This window comes from Nyctereutes procyonoides, unplaced genomic scaffold (assembly GCF_905146905.1).
Source record: "Nyctereutes procyonoides isolate TBG_1078 unplaced genomic scaffold, NYPRO_anot_genome, whole genome shotgun sequence".
NCBI classification, from domain to species: domain Eukaryota; kingdom Metazoa; phylum Chordata; class Mammalia; order Carnivora; family Canidae; genus Nyctereutes; species Nyctereutes procyonoides.
In genome coordinates, this window is record NW_026575126.1 from 49,171,493 (window position 1) to 49,188,984 (window position 17,492).

Consider the following 17,492-nt stretch of genomic DNA (forward strand, 5'->3'; position numbering starts at 1 on the left):
CAGTTTACTATTTTCATTCAATGATACGTATGTCTTAAATTTATCCATCTTGATACAAGTGATAAGCAGTAAATTCATTTTTAGAACTATGTAGTGTTCGATCATGTGAAGAGACCATGTTTTATTTGACCGTTTCTCTAACAGTGGACATGTAAGTCGTTCCAGATTTTTTGCTGTCATCAACAGGACCATAACTGACCTTCTTGTCTGTTCTTGTATATTATTAAATATTGAATGTTAGTTTGATTTTGGCCTCTAAACATTATAAGTATATTTAGACAAACAACCGTCTTGTGATTTTTTTTTTCCTCTTCATAGGGATGCCATTGAGAAATTATTTCCTGATGCCATTAGAATGCGATTTGAAGACATTCAGCAGAATAATGACATAGTCCAGAGTCTCACAGCCTTTCAGAAATATGGGAATGATCAAGTTCCTTTAGCTCCCAACACAGGCCGAGTGAATCCGCAGAGAGGCGGGGGATTCTTTTCCGGAGTGCTCACCGCTTTAACTGGTGTGGCAGTAAGTTTATCACTGTGTTTCTCTGCCCCCTTCCCTCCACAGTTTCCGCTGAAGTCAGTCCTGTTTTTTGTTTTTTGTTTTTTGTTTTTTTTTTGAAGTCAGTTCTGTTGAAATTGATGGCATACCTGCATGTGATGATTCACTGCATGCCTGGAGATCTGCTGGGTTGTATGATTTTTCCAGGATGCTACATACTCAAGTAGATAATGTGATATTCAGAGCCCAGTTATTGTTAGCTTTATTCTGTTTCATGCTCTTCCTAACCTCTGCAATAGCCACCATTATTATTCCCATTCTGTTTATTTCTTATTATTATTGTTATCATTATTTTTAATGTAAACTCCATGCCCAGCATGGGACTTGAACTCACAACCCCAAAATCAAGATCACATGCTTTACCGACTGAGCCAGCCAGGCGCCCCTATTATTCCCATTTTAAGGGTAAGACAGATGCAGGAAGGTGTTAGAACTGGAATTCAAGACCATGTCCACCCTGATGGTCAAGTTTCAAGCCCAGCACTTTACTAACATCCCATGTAGAGACTGTTTTCTTTCTTTCTCTTTTTTTTTTTTCTTTAAAGATTTTATTTACTCATGAGAGACACAGAAGAGAAACAGAGACAGAGGGAAAAGCAGGCTCCTCACAGGGAGCCCGGTGTGGGACTTGATCCCTGGACCAGGATCACGCCCTGAGCTGAAGGCAGATGCTCAACCACTGAGGCACACAGGCATCCTGAGAATATTATTTTCTTTTTAGTTCCATGCTATAACAATTTCAAGATTACAAATTTTCCAGCAAAAAAGGAACATAAGTCCATTAAATCAGCCAAGATGTTAGAGTCAAGGGTACAGTGCCTCCAGTCACTCTGCAGTGAGTTCTGTTCCAGTCTCTGATCCCTTAGGGCGCCCCCACTGGCAATGAGAGGTGCCCACTGAGACTTCTGCTGCCCAGCCCTCTGTGGCAGTGGTGTTGCTATGCTTCCTTGCACCGGCTTGCCACCATTCCCTCCATCCTCAGCCTCTTCCTGCCCCTGCCCCACACTCACATATTGAAGAACTGGCATCTCTGACCTTTCTGTGTGTTAAGAGCTTTCCCTTTTGCCCAGGTGGTCCTGCTTGTGTATCACTGGAGCAGCAGGGAATCTGAGCACGACCTCTTGGTCCATAAGGCTGTGGCCAAATGGACAGCAGAAGAAGTGGTCCTCTGGCTGGAGCAGCTGGGCCCTTGGGCCTCTCTCTACAGAGACCGATTTTTAGCAGAAAGAGTCAATGGAAGGTAAGAAGCAAGGTCTTCTGACACTTATTTTTAAGCTGCTTTATTGAGATAAAACCCACATACTATAAAGTTCACCTGTTAAATTGTACAGTCCATGATGTTTAATATAGTCACAGATGTGTGCAGCTATCACCACAGACTAGTAGTTTTAGAACATCTTCATCACCCCACAAAGAAAGCTCTTACCTACCCTTTTACCATCAGCCCTCATGACCCCCTCCCACCTCCCCGGCAGCCACCATTTCACTTGCCCTCTTGATGGATTTGCCTGTTTAGGATATCTGTTATGAATGGAATTGACCTTTTGGGTCTCGCTTTTTCACATCCCAGAACATTTTCAAGGCTCATCCAAGTTGTCACGGGTGTCAGTGCTTCATTCATTTTTATGGCACAGTAATATTCCAGTTTGTGGCTGTGCCATATTTTATTTATGCATCCTTCTGTTGGTGGACGTTCTGGCTGACTGCATTTGGGGGCTGTTAGGAGCAGTCCTGCCGTGATCCCCTGGCATACCAGCTTTTGTGTAGACCTGCATTTTCAGTACTCTCTTGTACTCTCTTAGAGTGGAGTTGCTCAGTCATAAGTAACTCTGTAGGTTTACCTTTTTTTAGTAGCTGCCAAACTGTTTTCCAAAGCAGCTGAATCATTTTATGTTACTGACATTTTGTTTGTTGCTTCTTGATTATAAGAGGAACATATATTTGCTGGTTATTTAAAAATAAGAATGTAGAACTATAGGGTGTTGGAAGTGAAATACCCTCTTAATTCTGCTCTTCAGAGAAAACCGCCATTGTCATCTTTCTGGACATCTTTCCAGGTTTTTTTATGTGTGTATATGTAGATACATATAAACGTATGTTATTTATCTGTTTGAAAATACAGTTATACTAAACAGACCTACGTTTATCTATATGTGTATGTATATGCATATGTATGTGTATATATGCATATATACTGGAGTCTGTTTAATTCATCTCTACCAAAACAAATCTGAGTTGCTTCCTTTTTCCTATTCTAGGCAATTCCAAGCAATGTTGTAGCAAATGTCCTAATACAAGGAACTCCCGAATCGAACTCTCAGGCCCTGGGGAGGCCTCCTTCTGCCCATCAACATATCCCCACGCCCTCTTCCAGAGCACTGTCCATCTTTCTTGGGGTCTTTCCTTCCTCGAAGAGAATGTGTAGGGATAGTACTTGGCATACCACGCAGTGCTGAGAGCAGCCACTGCTGCTGATTGACTTGTTCCAGACGGCTGTCTGCTCCCTGCCAGGTTGCCTGACTGCTGGCTTCCCACCCCAGTCATGTTTTCCCCCGGGACAGGAAAGCCAAATGCTCCCACTTGAATCATCTGGTTTTTGTAAGAATTAGTACCTCTCCCAAATTGTGGTTAAAATAATTTTTTTCTTCTCTACCTAGTTAATGCATGTTTGCATAATTGCCTTCCTTCCAGAAGATAGATTTCTAGAACTGCAATTTCTGGGTTAAAGGAAATAAACCTTTACAACTTTGATAAATATTTCCAAATTACCCACAAAAGGACATGATGTCCTGCTGGCCTCCTTGCTGGTGCACCAGGGTGTTTTTAGTGATGAATTATTGTTGAGGTGGAGTTGTTTTCAGATGAATGGGATCAGACAAGGGATCTACAGTTATTTTTCTTAAATTACTATCCTAAAACAGCTACTCTTAAAATCGTAACGTTTTATTGGATTTCTTTCCTTTTTTTTTTTCTGTACACATACATTTTGCAGTATGTGAAAGGTTAGACTGCATAGCTGGATGATCAGAGATTAAGAGTAGAAGAGACCAGGGTGTGCCTTGGCTGAGCCACTTTATTCCTTCAAACCATTTTTTCAGCCACAAAACGGCCATCATGCCATCTACTGGGCAGAACTATTAAATGGATCAGTGATGACTCATGGAAATAGTTTCCGAGATTCACCGAGCATTCAGTTGTTTGCTGTTATTACTGTTGGTTCATATACTGAGTGTCTTACCTTACTCAAGCCTGAAGTACTTATGCTGATAGGATGCAATCCTGAGTGTGAAGTTTGCCTCCAGTATAAAATCTCAAAAGAACTCTCTTCCTACTGCTACCCCTCCCCCACAGGTTGCTTTTAACTCTGACTGAGGAAGAATTTTCAAGGGCACCATATACCATAGAAAACAGCAGCCACAGAAGAGCCATCCTTCTGGAACTGGAGCGTGTCAAAGCACTAGGTGTGAAGCCTCCCCAAAATCTCTGGGAATATAAGGTGAACTCTTTGTTATTTATTTATTTATTTATTTATTTATTTATTTATTTATTTATTTATTTATTTTTAAGATTTTATTTATTTATTCATGACAGACACACAGAGAGGGAGAGAGAGAGGCAGAGACACAGGCAGAGGGAGAAGCAGGCTCCATGAAGGGAGCCCGATGTGGGACTTGATCCCGGGTCTCCAGGATCCAGCCCTGGGCTGAAGGCGGCACTAAACTGCTGAGCTACCCAGGCTGCCCTCTTTGTTTTTTTAATTGATAAAAATATAGAGAACAGCCTCTCCGTTGTTTACATATCCACTCCTTGGGAAAACATCACAGACACAACCAAAGCCCCCAGCTCCCCACCCTTTCCAGAGGTACCATGCTCCTACAGCAGAGCTGGGGGGCCCACCGGCCATGTTTCCCTACTTGTATTATGGGTGTGCATACGCACACACTAGGAGCATTGTTTTACAAATCCTCAACCTTAACAGAGGAGGCATGAACTGAGAGCGTGTCCTTCTGCAAGTAGCCTTTACCCCTCTGGCTCCAGTTCACTCATTTTCTCTTTTTGAGCATATGATAGTTGATGCATTGTCCTGTCAGTGAACACTGAGATTCTTTCCATTTTTGCTACTGGAAACAGTGCTGCTGTGGAAATTCTTTGGAAGTTCTTATGCTTTCTAGTATATACTGAGGAACAAGATTACTAGGTCACAGGCAATACACATCTTCAGCTTTATGAGGTATTGATAAATTATTCTTCATTGTGACTGCACCACAGATAGGATTTAGCATATACTGTACTGTAAAATGAATATGTTTTATTATAAAATATCTAGAATATATACCGACTTACATATCCTAAAAAGACAGCATGGAGAAAAATAATTACAAATGACCAATAAGCTCATGGGAAAAAAATGCTCAACCATAATTAGAGAAGTGCAAACTAAAATAAGCAAGTGCATTGTTTTCCCCTCTATGATCTTGTCCAGAATAAGAGCATCATAAGAGGAAAGAGAACTCATATGTTCTGTGTATCCTAAATATAGTGCAGTCTGCTCAGAGAACAGTTTATCAATAACTATTAACATTTAAATCGTGCCTACCCCATGATCTACACTTTCACTTCTTTGCACTTAGAGCACAGGCAGCATGGTCTGGGGTTCAAGGGCAGGGCTGGCTGCACTCCTTGCTGGGCTTCTCTAAGGCACACTCGCTGTGGAACACCAGCAGGCACCCAGGCCTTGTGTGCCTGTCTCCTCAGTAAGTGACTTCATAAAGTCACAGTACAAACTAAACTTTGAGCCCCCACATGTCATTAAATGAGACATTCACCACAGCATCGTTGGTAATAGCAGCACATGGAAAACCAGCGAAGTGCCCATCATTTGAACAGGTTAAATAAATAGGGTGCCACCCAGATGTGTACAGATGAAGGTAGAAGGTGGTGACTCTGGGAGTGCCAGTAAGGAAGGCAGTTGTACTGTTCACCGAAAATACAAGCGCATTGGAAAATACACACATTTGTATATATCTGTATGTTTGCCATATGCGTGGAATATATGTAGAAGGATACACAAACTGTTGTTAATGTTTTCATCTAGGGATTGAGACTTGGACAGAAGGGAGATTTATCAATACACTTGGGGGCCATTTGGAAAACATTGTGTTGACTATGTAGATGTATTATTTTAAAACTATAATAACTCTAGTTTCAGAATTTTTGAAGAATAGGCACGGAGGTCGTCAGGTAGAAGTTTTGTTGTTGTTTCCATTATTGTTGGCCTGCTATTCAAAATCCGTAAAAGCAATCTTAATATGAACCAGAGCAAATGGGAACTTAATTCTGGACCCAGGGTAAAAGCAGGCAAATCTTATCAGGCTGCTCTTTCACATCTTCTGAGCTGCCAGCCCCACCCTGAGGTTGGCCATGTGACAATTAGCCAATTAACCAGAAGGTCAAAAGGTGTGTGATAAGATCCTACCAGCCTTAGTGTCCGGGTACAGTTCCTGTTCTCATTAGACATGAAAGAAACCGTTCCCTGCTGAAGTGCTGTCATAACCACCTTACCGGGTGGTTGGTTTTTCTCTTTCTCCGATAGGAAGTACCCAACCACTCTACTGGTTCAGCACTCACACTGACACTGGACCCACAGATAAGTCGCCTGGTCATCTTCCTTTCTCTGGTACTGACCATGATGTGGCTGGCCACACTCAGACTTGATTTCTAGGGCCAGTGCTCCTTTAGATCTTGCATGTCTAACAAGAACAGTATCGCCCCCATGGCGATTGGTTGGTGAGGGGTAGAAAATAAAAGTCTTAGAATATGATTTGTTCCCTTCCAAAGACCACAGTACATAAACAGATATATGGTCTATCTGTGGTATTTAGCATTTCATGGAGGGGGCAGGGTTATAGAGGAAAAAAAGTTTTTAAAAGGCTCCTTAAGAAGAGATTTAAAAAAAAAAAAAATATATATATATATATATATGGAAACACTTTTTTTTTTTAAGATTTTTTTATTTATATATTCATGATATAGAGAGAGAGAGAGTCAGAGACAGGCATTGGGAGAAGCAGGCTCCATGCCAGGAGCCCGATGTGGGGTGGGACTCCAGGACCACACCCTGGCCCAAAGGCAGGCGCTAAACCACTGAGCCACCCAGGGATCCCCCTTGGGAAACACTTGGAATGAAGAACTACTCCCGTGTTTATTTCTCACCTAAGTTAGGATGCAAAGATATTTACTATAGAAAACTTCAAACTTACACAAAAGCAAGATAATAGTACAAAACTGCTGTGTACCCTTACCAGCTACAGCAGCTTATGATCATGTTTATTCCAGTGATACCACCCCACCTACCCCCACCCTGACTATTTTGAAAATCTAAGATACCTTATTTTTCATAGGTTAAATATTGTGCATCTCTAAAAAGTAAAGACTCTTTTAAAAACAAAACTAGGGGTGCCTGGGGGGCTCAGTCGATGAAGGGTCTGCCTTCAGATCAGATTATGATCCCAGAGTCTTGGGATCGAGCCCCATGTCTGAGCTCCCTGCTTATCAGGGAGCCTGCTTTTCCTCTCCCTCTGCCCCCACCCCTGCTTGTGGTCTCTCTCTCTCTCTCTCTCTCTCTCTCACTCTCACTCTCTCTCTCTCAAATAAATAAAATCTTTTAAGAAAATTTTAAAACAAAATTCTCTGATATCAGATAACTTGTCAATAATCAAATGTAGTGCTACATCTTTTTTTCTTCCAGGTTATTTGTTCTAAACAAATTCTGCATTTGGTTATTATGTCTCTTAAGTCTCTTGTAGTGTATGGATTCCCCCTCCCTCTTTGTCACCTTGAATTTATTCATTGACAAAACCAGATAGTTTTGCCTGCAATTTTCCCACATCCTTATTTTTTTTTCAAAGATTTATTTATTTATTCATGAGAGACAGACAGGCAGAGACACAGGCAGAGGGAGAAGCAGGCTCCCCACAGGGAGCCCGATGTGGGACTCAATCCCAGATCCCAGGATCATGACCTGAGCCAAAGGCAGGCACCTAACCACTGAGCCACCCAGGTGTCCCAATTATCCCACATCCTAAATTTGGCTGACTGCCTCTCTGTGGTGTCACCTGACAGGCTCTTCTGTCCCCTGTATATCCCATAATCCAGTAGTTAAATCTAGAAGCTTGCATTGGTTTAGGTATTCAGCAAGACTCCATCATATGTGGTGGTGTTTACTTCCATCAAGAATCAAGAGGCTCATAATGTCTAATTGTCTCTTTCTGGTGAGGGCAGCCACCATGATTATTGATTGTTTACTTGCAAAATGGTAATGCTATAATTCTCTCATTTCTTCTTCTTCTTCTTCTTCTTCTTCTTCTTCTTCTTCTTCTTCTTCTTCTTTTTTTGAGAGAGAGAGAGTGTGCACATGAGGTGGGGGGAGAGGGAAAGAGAGAATCGAAAGCAGACTCCCTGCTGAGTGTAAAGCCTGATATGAGGGCTTGATCGCACCATCTTGAGGCCATGACCTGAGCCAAAATCAAGGGTCAGATGCTCAATCAACTGAGCCACCCAGGCACCCCTCAGTTGTTTTGTTTCTTCACTTCCACATGAGTGAAATCATACGGTTGTCTTTCTCTTAGTTCATTTAGCTTATTAATACCCTCTAGTTCCATCCATGTCCTTGCAAATTGGCAAGATTTCATTCCTTTTATGGCTCAGTAATATTCCATTGTTTACATATACCACATCTTCTTTATCCATTTATCAATCAATGGATACTTCCATAATTTGGCTATTGTAGATAATGCTCTATAAACCTCAGGGCGCATGTATCCCTTCAAATTAGTATTTTTGTATTCTTTGGGTAAGTACCTAGTATTGCAATTGCTGGATCATAGGGTAGCTCCATTTTTAACTTTTTGATGAACCTCCATATTCTTTTCCATAGTGGCTGCACCAGTTTGCATTCCCACCGACAGTGGAAGAGGGCTCCTTTTTCTCCACATCCTTGCCGACACCTGTCGTTTCTTGTGTTGTTAATTTTAGCCATTTTGACAGTTGTTAGGTGATATCTTACTGTAGTTTTGATTTGTCTTTCCATGATGATGAGTGATGTTGAGCATCTGTTCATGTGTCATCTGTATATGTCTTTGGAAAAATGTCTATTCAAGACTTCTGCCCATTTTTAATTGGATTATTCATTTTTGGGGTGTTGAGTTGTATCAGTTCTTTATATATTTTGGATACTAACCCTTTATCAGATATGTTATTTGCAAATATCTTCTCCTATTCTATGGGTTTTCTTTTAGTTTTGTTGATTGTTTCCTTTGCTGTACAGAAGCTTTTTGTTTTGATGTAGTCCCAATAGTTTATTTTTTATTTTGCTTCCTTTGCCTCAGGAGACCTAATCTAGAAAAAAAAATTGCTATAGCTGATATCAAAAATATTACTGCTTGTGTGCTCTCTTCTAGGACTGTTACAGTTTCAGTTCTCACATTAGGTCTGGAATCCATTTCGAATTTATTTTTTTGTATGGTGTAAGAAAGTGGTCCAGTTTCATTCTTTTGCCTGTTGCTGTCCAGATACTTTATTTTCTTACACAATAAGATGTTCAAGGTATTCTTGTACCTTTCCTATCCCAGACCTAAGATGAACACCTTTTTAAATCTTCACTACAGGAAATTTCAGGTACATAAAAAATAGAGGGAAGAGTGTACACACACCCAACTTCAGTGAGTATTAACTATGGCCATTCTTATTATATAATACTCTACCCACACCCCCACACACGCCCAATGTATGGGCTTATAGTAAAGCATGTGCAAACTTCATATTATTTCACCCCTGAATACTTGAATGTGAATCTTTAAAGAGAAGGTCTCTTTTCTTAAAACTTAATAGTAAGCCATTTAATAGCATCAAATAACTTGAATGTGTTTTTATAGTTTTTTGAGCTGTAATTGACATATACTTATTTAAAGTGTACCAGTTGATAAGTTTTTTAAAGTTCCAGTATAATTAATGTACAGTGTTATCTTAGTGATTCAGTAATGATTCAGTAATTCCATACATTACTCAGTGCTAATCAAAATAAGTGTACTCTTTAATCCCTGACACCTGTTTGACCCATTCCCCTATCCCTTCCCCTCGGGTAACCACCAGTGCATTCTCTAGAGGTAAGAGTCTGGTTTTTTGGCTGTCTCTTTTTTTCTTTGTTTTTTTGTTTCTTAGAATCCACTTATGAACGAGATTGTATGGTATTTGTCTTTCTCTAACTTATTTCGCTTACCGTTATACTCTCTAGCTCCATCCTTGTTGTTGCAAATGGCAACATCCTTTTTTATGGCCGAATATATATTCCATTTCATATATATACCACATCTCCTTTATTCATCAGTTTGACAAGTTTTGACATATTGTAAACACCTGTGAAACCATCACTGTGATCAAGGTAGTGAACCTATCACTCCCCAAAGCCGCCTCCTGCCCTTCTGTTGAGCCCTGCTCCCAACTTCTTCCCATTCAGATCAGTGCATGGTGCTAATGTACTGGTCCAATTTGCATTTCTCTAAGGACTAATGATATTGAGCATCTTTTTATGTGCTTATTTGCATCCTTATTATATCTTCTTTGGTGAAGTAGCCATTCATACCTTTTTTTTTTCCATTCATACCTTTTGTCCATTTTATTTGATGCTTACTAGCATCAAGTAAACTGAGTCACTTTGAGTTACTTTTGTAATCAGGAAAAATATAAATGCACATTTTATAGGAAAATTTACAAAAGTGACAAAAATGAAAATAAATAACCCATAGTCCCACCTGAGAGTCAAATATGGTTAACATTATATCTTACTCTCTTTTCTTCCAGACAACTTGTGTGTAGTTTAAGTGGTCCTTTTGTTTTTATATTCATTCTACAAATACATCTGTCATGAGCCAGGTGCTTCTCTGGGAATGGATGTGAAAGAGGTCTGGCTTATATGGGGCCGGCAGCAGGAAGATCAGATTGCTACACATCTTTGACTCTTTTTTCACCTAACACTATAACATGAGCATTACCCAAAACTTCCCACATATGTTTTTCAGTGGCTATATGAATTCTCTGCTAAAACATCTTCTGTAACTTCATTATTTAGGTCGCAGATTCCACTTTCTCTGTTATACACAATGCAGCACTAAACATTTTGTGCATAAAGCCTCTGCTTTTTTTTTTTAATTTTTTTATTTATTTATAATAGGCACACAGTGAGAGAGAGAGAGGCAGAGACACAGGCAGAGGGAGAAGCAGGCTCCATGCACCGGGAGCCCGACGTGGGATTCAATCCTGGGTCTCCAGGATCGCGCCCTGGGCCAAAGACAGGCGCTAAACCTCTGCGCCACCCAGGGATCCCTGCATAAAGCCTCTGTATTTCTGATTACTTTTATTTTAAATGGTGCCCATTAATATATTGGTTAAATTAAATGCACACCAGCGGGGGTAGGGGGATAGAGGAAGAGGGAGAGGGAATCTTTTTTTTTTTTTTTTTTATGAGAGTCAGAGGGAGAGAGGGATAGAGAGAGAGAGAGAGAGGCAGAGACATAGGCAGAGAGAGAGGCAGGCTCCATGCAGGGAGCCTGATGTGGGACTTGATCCTGGGATTCCAGGATCCCGCCCTGGGCCAAAGGCAGGCACTTAACCGCTGAGCCACCCAGGCATCCCGAGAGAGGGAATCTTAAGCGGCCTCCATGCCTAGGCTTCATGGAGCCTAACACAGGTATTGATCTCATGACCCTGAGATCATGACCTGAGCTGAAACCAAGTCAGATGCTTAACCAACTGAGCCACCCAGGCACCCCTAAATTAAACATTTTTAAGACTCTCTGATACGATTTACAGAATTGTTTTTCCAAAAAGGTTGAGTTTTACTAGCATACCTAGGAGTATGCTTCTCAGCCCCCCCCCCAATCCTTGCCAAAGCCACGGAGAAAGATTGGATCTTTATTAAATATAGCCCAACAGATGGATTATTTGGGCCTTTTCTTGCCATTCATTGGTTCATTCATCCATTCATTCATCGTTTGTGCAAATCACACAAAAAGGGCTGATGGCAAAGGATGTGAGACTGTGGAAGGAGCATGGGTGGGGAGCTGGCTGCCATGGTTGTAACACGCCCCTTTACCCACTTTGTCCTCTGCAGGCTGTGAACCCAGGCAGGTCCCTGTTCCTGCTCTATGCCCTCAAAAGCTCCCCAAGACTTGGGCTTCTGTATCTCTACCTGTTTGACTACACAGACACTTTCCTACCATTCATCCACACCATCTGCCCTCTGCAAGAAGACAGTCCTGGGGAGGACATCCTCACTAAGCTTCTGGTAGGTCTGCAGAGTGCCTTGAATGGAATTGTTCTTTCACTCCTCAGTGTGTTATAGAATTGGAGATATGGCTGTAGCTGTCAGGAAAGCGCCAGCATGGTGGCTTCATATATGGCCTTCATTTGTTCCTTGCAAGAAGAAACCCTACAAGGGAACATCTAAGGCAACCCCTCCCAACTCCCAGAAGCCAGTTTTATTTTCTGCATTGCATAGCAAGAGGAACTACCTTCTGGACTTGGAATATTTAAGGGAAGGGAGAACAGCATTGCTTTTGCTCTAAAGGAAGATAGCGTAGGTCCACATGACCCAAGAGTTAGATTTATGGACCTTCCAGCTTAGTCATATGTCTGTTAAGAGGATCCCCAAAGGATGATTATTTGTCCCCACAGGGCAGGGTTAGTATCCATCATGGTGGCCTCTGAAAAGGAAGCTGTCTTTGCTGATGAGAGTTGTTGCATCAGCTGACCACAGGCCAATGGGAGGCGTTGTTACCCACCTTGGCTTTTGTGTCTTCAGTTTGACCCATGGAGTCCTTCAGAATTGTTGGTGGATCCCACTTACTCTGTGACTTCTCTTTGTCTGGTTGGTCATTTTAGAGTAATGTCCTTTACACTGCTGTTCTTGGGACCATCTCTCTGATCTGTTTAAATCAAAAGTCACATGGTTATAAGAATCGTCATATATGATCCACACCCATAAATATTAAAACAGAATTCCTAAATCTCCAGCGACCCTTTTTAAAATACTTGAGTCAAGTGTCTGCCTGACCGACTTGAGCCTTGGATGTACTTAAAGCCTGCTGATTAGCGACTATGCACAGTGTTTGTCTAATTACCCAGTTTCCTGCTGTTACCTGCCCTCGTTGGACTAGGAACACAGACCTCCCTACGTCTCCGTTATAACAAGCCCCAGCGACCCCTGCCCACTCAGCAGGCTCACTTTCCTCTTGGAATACTTCATATCTACTCCATTGTACATGGTCCTGCTGAGCTTCCATTAGCCTTCTGGATGCCCCCATGTGTTGTTTAAATGCTCTGGTTAATTATCTGCTAATATCTGTCGTTAAGGTTTTTTATTTTTCCCAAAATTACTTTCTCAAGGTATACGTTTAATTTTCCCATGATCTGTTAGCATTCTTCAGCTAAAATGTCAAATTTAGGAAATTGTTTGAGCTACCCAGGCATTGAGGAAGAAGTTCAAAAAATGGCTTAATTTCAGTTCATTGCCAAACTTCAGCATTTATAACTCATGCTTAGTTTTTTACTTCTGAGCTTCCACAGTTACATAATAAGCATCTCTGTTCAACTTCTTTGGTAACGTTTATCTGGTGTAAGATTATTTATTACAAGATGAGCTGATGGATGGAAATTTCAGCTCATTCAGTTAGGTTGTTGGATAAGTGTGTGTTTTCATAAATGTGAAGTTCATTGTGGTGACCACAATATTTTCCATGAAAGTCCATCCTCACAATTTTGTGTGTCCACTTGTGCTTATTTTTATGTTATTGTAAAGGATCTCAGAGAGCCCACATGGAAGCAGTGGAGAGAATTCCTTGTCAAGTACTCCTTCCTTCCGTACCAGCTGATTGCTGAATTTGCTTGGGATTGGCTGGAGGTCCATTACTGGACGTCACGGTTCCTCATTGTCAATGCCATGTTACTCTCGGTTCTGGAATTATTCTCCTTTTGGAGGATCTGGTCACGAAGCGAACTGAAGTAAGTGTGTTTGTACGTTGGAGGTGGCTGGAACAACAGGCACTGAGAAAGACATACCAAGTGGTAGAAGAGTCCTCCTCGAAGTATTACACAAACATGAAGACACTCCTTGGGCTCTGGTTTAGAAACACTGCTTAAGCAGCAAATAGGCAAATTTCCTGGTGTTTGGAGACAGGGAAGTTTTCTTGGTGCTCACTGTTCATGAGTTTCTTCGCCTCTCTTATCCTCGGGTAAAACATACCATTACTTCCTTGGGGTGGGGGTGTACATGAAGGATTTTATTAAGGAATACATAAGAGAGGGAATCCCTGGGTGGCTCAGCAGTTTAGCGCCTGCCTTTGGCCCAGGGCGCGATCCTGGAGTCCCGGGATCGAGTCCCGCGTCGGGCTCCCGGCATGGAGCCTGCTTCTCCCTCTGCCTGTGTCTCTGCCTCTCTCTCTCTCTCTCTCTCTCTCTCTCTCTATCATAAATAAATAAAAAAATCTTTAAAAAAAAAAGGAATACATAAGAGAGAAAAAGAGGCTACTTTAAGGAAAGGGGTGCTGTGGGGACACCTGGGTGGCTCAGTGGTTGAGCATCTGCCTTTGACTCGGGTTGTGGTCCCAGAGTCCTGGGATCAAGTCCCACATCGGACTCCCCACAGGAGCCTGCTTCTCCCTCTGCCTCTTTCTCTTTGTCTCTTATGAATAAATAAATTAAAATCTTAAAAAAAAAAAAAAAAAGAAGAAAAGAAAGGGGCACTGTGATAGAGCATAGAGAGATCTGGCAAGGAATCCTGTAGGCATGAGTTCTAATCCTGCTCTGCCACCCATTGGGCTAGTAATAACTTCTCTGGATTAATGCGTAAAATGAGAGCATAGGGCTAACCAGTCCCGGAGTCAGGACTCTTGGCTGCAAGTGGTAGAAAAACCAACCTGAATCGGCTTTCTGGACAAGAGAAATGCCCTCCATGGCTTCCCGCACAGCTGGTCCCAGAGACCTTCATCAAAACTGACCCTGTCTCTTCTATAGCCCTGCTCTTTGCTGTGTTGTTCAGCCTCGGGCAGCTCTCTTCACATGGGGCACGTGGTCACTCCAGATCTCAGCAGCTTAGCAACCCTGGTGGAAAGAGAGCACTCCTTTCCCCATAGCACTTACAGTCTCCAGGCTCATACTCCTTTGCTCTGATTGGCCCAGCCTGGCTCCCATGCCCACCTGGACCTATAACATGGGGCAGGATATGCCAGGCTTCCCTTGACCAGGCTCAAGGCATATGCCTTCACCCCCCAACTAGGGGCTGGCTTCAGCTCCACTGAGACTACATGGAAAAGAATAGGAGAAGGGTACATCCGGAAGGAAAATTCAGAAGGTGTTTCCAGAAGAAAGGGAGTGGCTACTAGACAGGCAGAAGTAACACACCAGCATCCTTATAGCCTTAAACATCCTATGACTCAGAGTTCTTGGCCTTGTCAGTCAGTAACAGCCCTATAAATAGTTCCCAAACCCTGACAAGAATCTCCTATTGACTTATTCATGCACAGTTAATGGAGCCCCTCCTCTGCTCCAGCCCTCTGCTGGGTGCTGTAGATGTTTCGGTAAAGAAGATAGACAGTCTGGACTCTGAAGGCCTACAGCCTCTCAGAGAAAATATGGATAGTAAATACACACAAGTGTAACCCAGCGACAAAGCAGGTGGGGCTGTGCTGGGGGGTCCTCGTGTGGTGCGGCACCAAGCACAACCCTGCAGGCTGCATCCTGGGAGTTAAAGATAAGCGGGCAGGCCAAGGTACGCCTCGGGCAGCAGGGCCGGAGGGGTCTGTGCAGCACAGACAGCCAGACTGCACTGGGAGAGGGTCCAGGGCCCAAGCACTTGGCGTCATCATTAGAACACCATCACAATTCCACCTCGCAGATGCCTCTCTTCTTTCCACAGGACCGTGCCTCAGAGGATGTGGAGCCATTTTTGGAAAGTATCGACACAGGGGCTCTTCGTGGCCATGTTCTGGCCTCTCATTCCTCAGTTTGTTTGCAACTGCTTATTTTACTGGGCTCTGTACTTCAACCCAATCATTAACATTGATCTCGTGGTCAAGGAAGTCCGACAGCTGGAAACCCAAGTGTTGTGACTGGCACTGCCCAGGCCCTGAGGGACTCTTCCAGCCTCACTGACATCTGAGCACTGATGCTTGGGTGGGGGTGGGGCGGGGGGAGCGGACTTCCTGTGTCTACGCCTCGTGAACAAGGTGCTGCTTTGTTAGAGGCTACAACCAGGTCCTCTCTCCCTCTGCCTGTGGCATCATGGCAGCAGGGACCAACGTCCCAGAACTCAGCCAACACAGCAGCAACACCTCCCTGCCAGCTGCCCTCCTCACAAAGACCTGGGAGGCCCCGTCTGCCATGGCTGTCAAGGGCCCGGGGTCCCCAGAGGATGCAGTATGGCATCGTCAGAAGGCTGCTGGGTCAGCAGTCTCGCTTGACAGTGGCTCCTGGAGTGAGTTACAGCCTGAGACTGAGCCCCGACACTCAGCTTGGTGGGGCCAGGCCCATCCTCTAAGGCAAATTTAGGAAAATGGAAGAAGATCCTGTCATAGGCATAGACAGCTGCACATAAATAACAGGAAAAGCCCAAATCCTATGGACGATTCTATATTATTGAAGAGTTACTGGAAAGTTTGTCAGAGTTAAACCTCTAAAAGGATTCCGTTTGAGACTAGAATGGCCATCAGACTGTCACACAGGCTTTCTGTGTATATCGCTACAAGTTTGGATCCTAACTCAGCCCGGGAGTGGGTGGGGTGGGGGTGGGGGGATTGAGTAGGATGTTGGGCAATAATGGAGAGTAATTCACATCGGCCTGAGCTGCCTCAGTGCCACTTAAAATGATCGTTTTGGAGTTGGTTTGTTTTGTTTTCAGGAATTTAGTATCCAGGCTATAGTTCTTTCGTTCAAGGAAACATTTTGTACATTGACCTCGCACTGTATAATCCTACTGTCCTGTTCTGTTGTATAAAGCCACAAGTATAATGACACCAAGTGCTGTAATTGTAAATATGAATGAGATGAAGCAAGGCCTTTTATTTCCTTTCAGTGTAAAGAGAGCAGGTGTGAACGTGAGCCATCCGAAGATGGGCCTGCAGAGGTAAGCTTGCATCCAGTGTTGTTTTGTGACTCCACGAACCCTCCGTTAATCCTTTGGACCTCTGAAGATCTCCCTCAAACTTTGCATCTGAAAGTTTGAAGAAATCACTTGAAAGCAAAATAAAGATTTTTTTTATATAAAGTTCTACACAGGGGAAGAAATAATTGCTTAGAAAATGTGAAGAAAATCTGCATTGCCCGACACAACTCACGAGACACGTCAGTCCCCCAGCCAAGGAGCCACCCTAAGGTGTCTTAGGTGAAAGGAGGGTGAGCGCTCTCCTTCCTCCTGCATTGGCACATCAGGCCCCGGGACTCCTGGCTCTCCCCGAGTCACCCAACAGCACGGCAGGCCTGGAGACACCATGGGATATTTGCACATCCCTGGCCCGGTGCCTTGCAGTTACTGTTTTCCATTCCAGATGAGCATGTGGAGGCTGGATGGCACTGGTGGGGCTGGGCCCAGCTAGACTGCCAGCCCAGTGCCCCTACCTGCACCGCATGGCCTCACACAATCCCCACATCCTGCTTCAGAGATGAGAGTCCTACCCACACACGCGCTGGGCAGGAGGAAGGGCAGAGACCAGGCCTAGAGCACATAGGCTGGCCCCGACTCGCCTCTCGTTGCCAGAGTGAGGACAGGCATGTTCAGAGCAAGGGCCACAGGCCGCCTCTCTTCTCCCTAGACCCTCTCAATTGTGGCGGGCTCAGGGACCTCAGAAGGGGATGTTGATGGAAAATATACAAGCCCTTTGATGAT

General features: G+C 43.4%; 1 protein-coding gene across 2 annotated transcripts in view; it reads left to right on the top strand.

Moving 5' to 3' along the window:
- The window catches only part of BFAR (bifunctional apoptosis regulator), a 31,119-nt gene extending 14,239 nt beyond the window's left edge, over nucleotides 1–16,880 (top strand). For both annotated transcript variants that reach the window (XM_055340742.1, XM_055340741.1), the window contains 6 exons: nucleotides 319–523; nucleotides 1,630–1,799; nucleotides 3,911–4,055; nucleotides 11,727–11,900; nucleotides 13,413–13,615; nucleotides 15,528–16,880. In XM_055340742.1, coding sequence (XP_055196717.1) covers nucleotides 319–523; nucleotides 1,630–1,799; nucleotides 3,911–4,055; nucleotides 11,727–11,900; nucleotides 13,413–13,615; nucleotides 15,528–15,720 — 1,090 coding nt within the window. In that variant the 3' untranslated portion in view covers nucleotides 15,721–16,880. The remainder of the gene's footprint in view (nucleotides 1–318; nucleotides 524–1,629; nucleotides 1,800–3,910; nucleotides 4,056–11,726; nucleotides 11,901–13,412; nucleotides 13,616–15,527) is intronic.
- The last annotated feature ends 612 nt before the right edge of the window (nucleotides 16,881–17,492 follow it).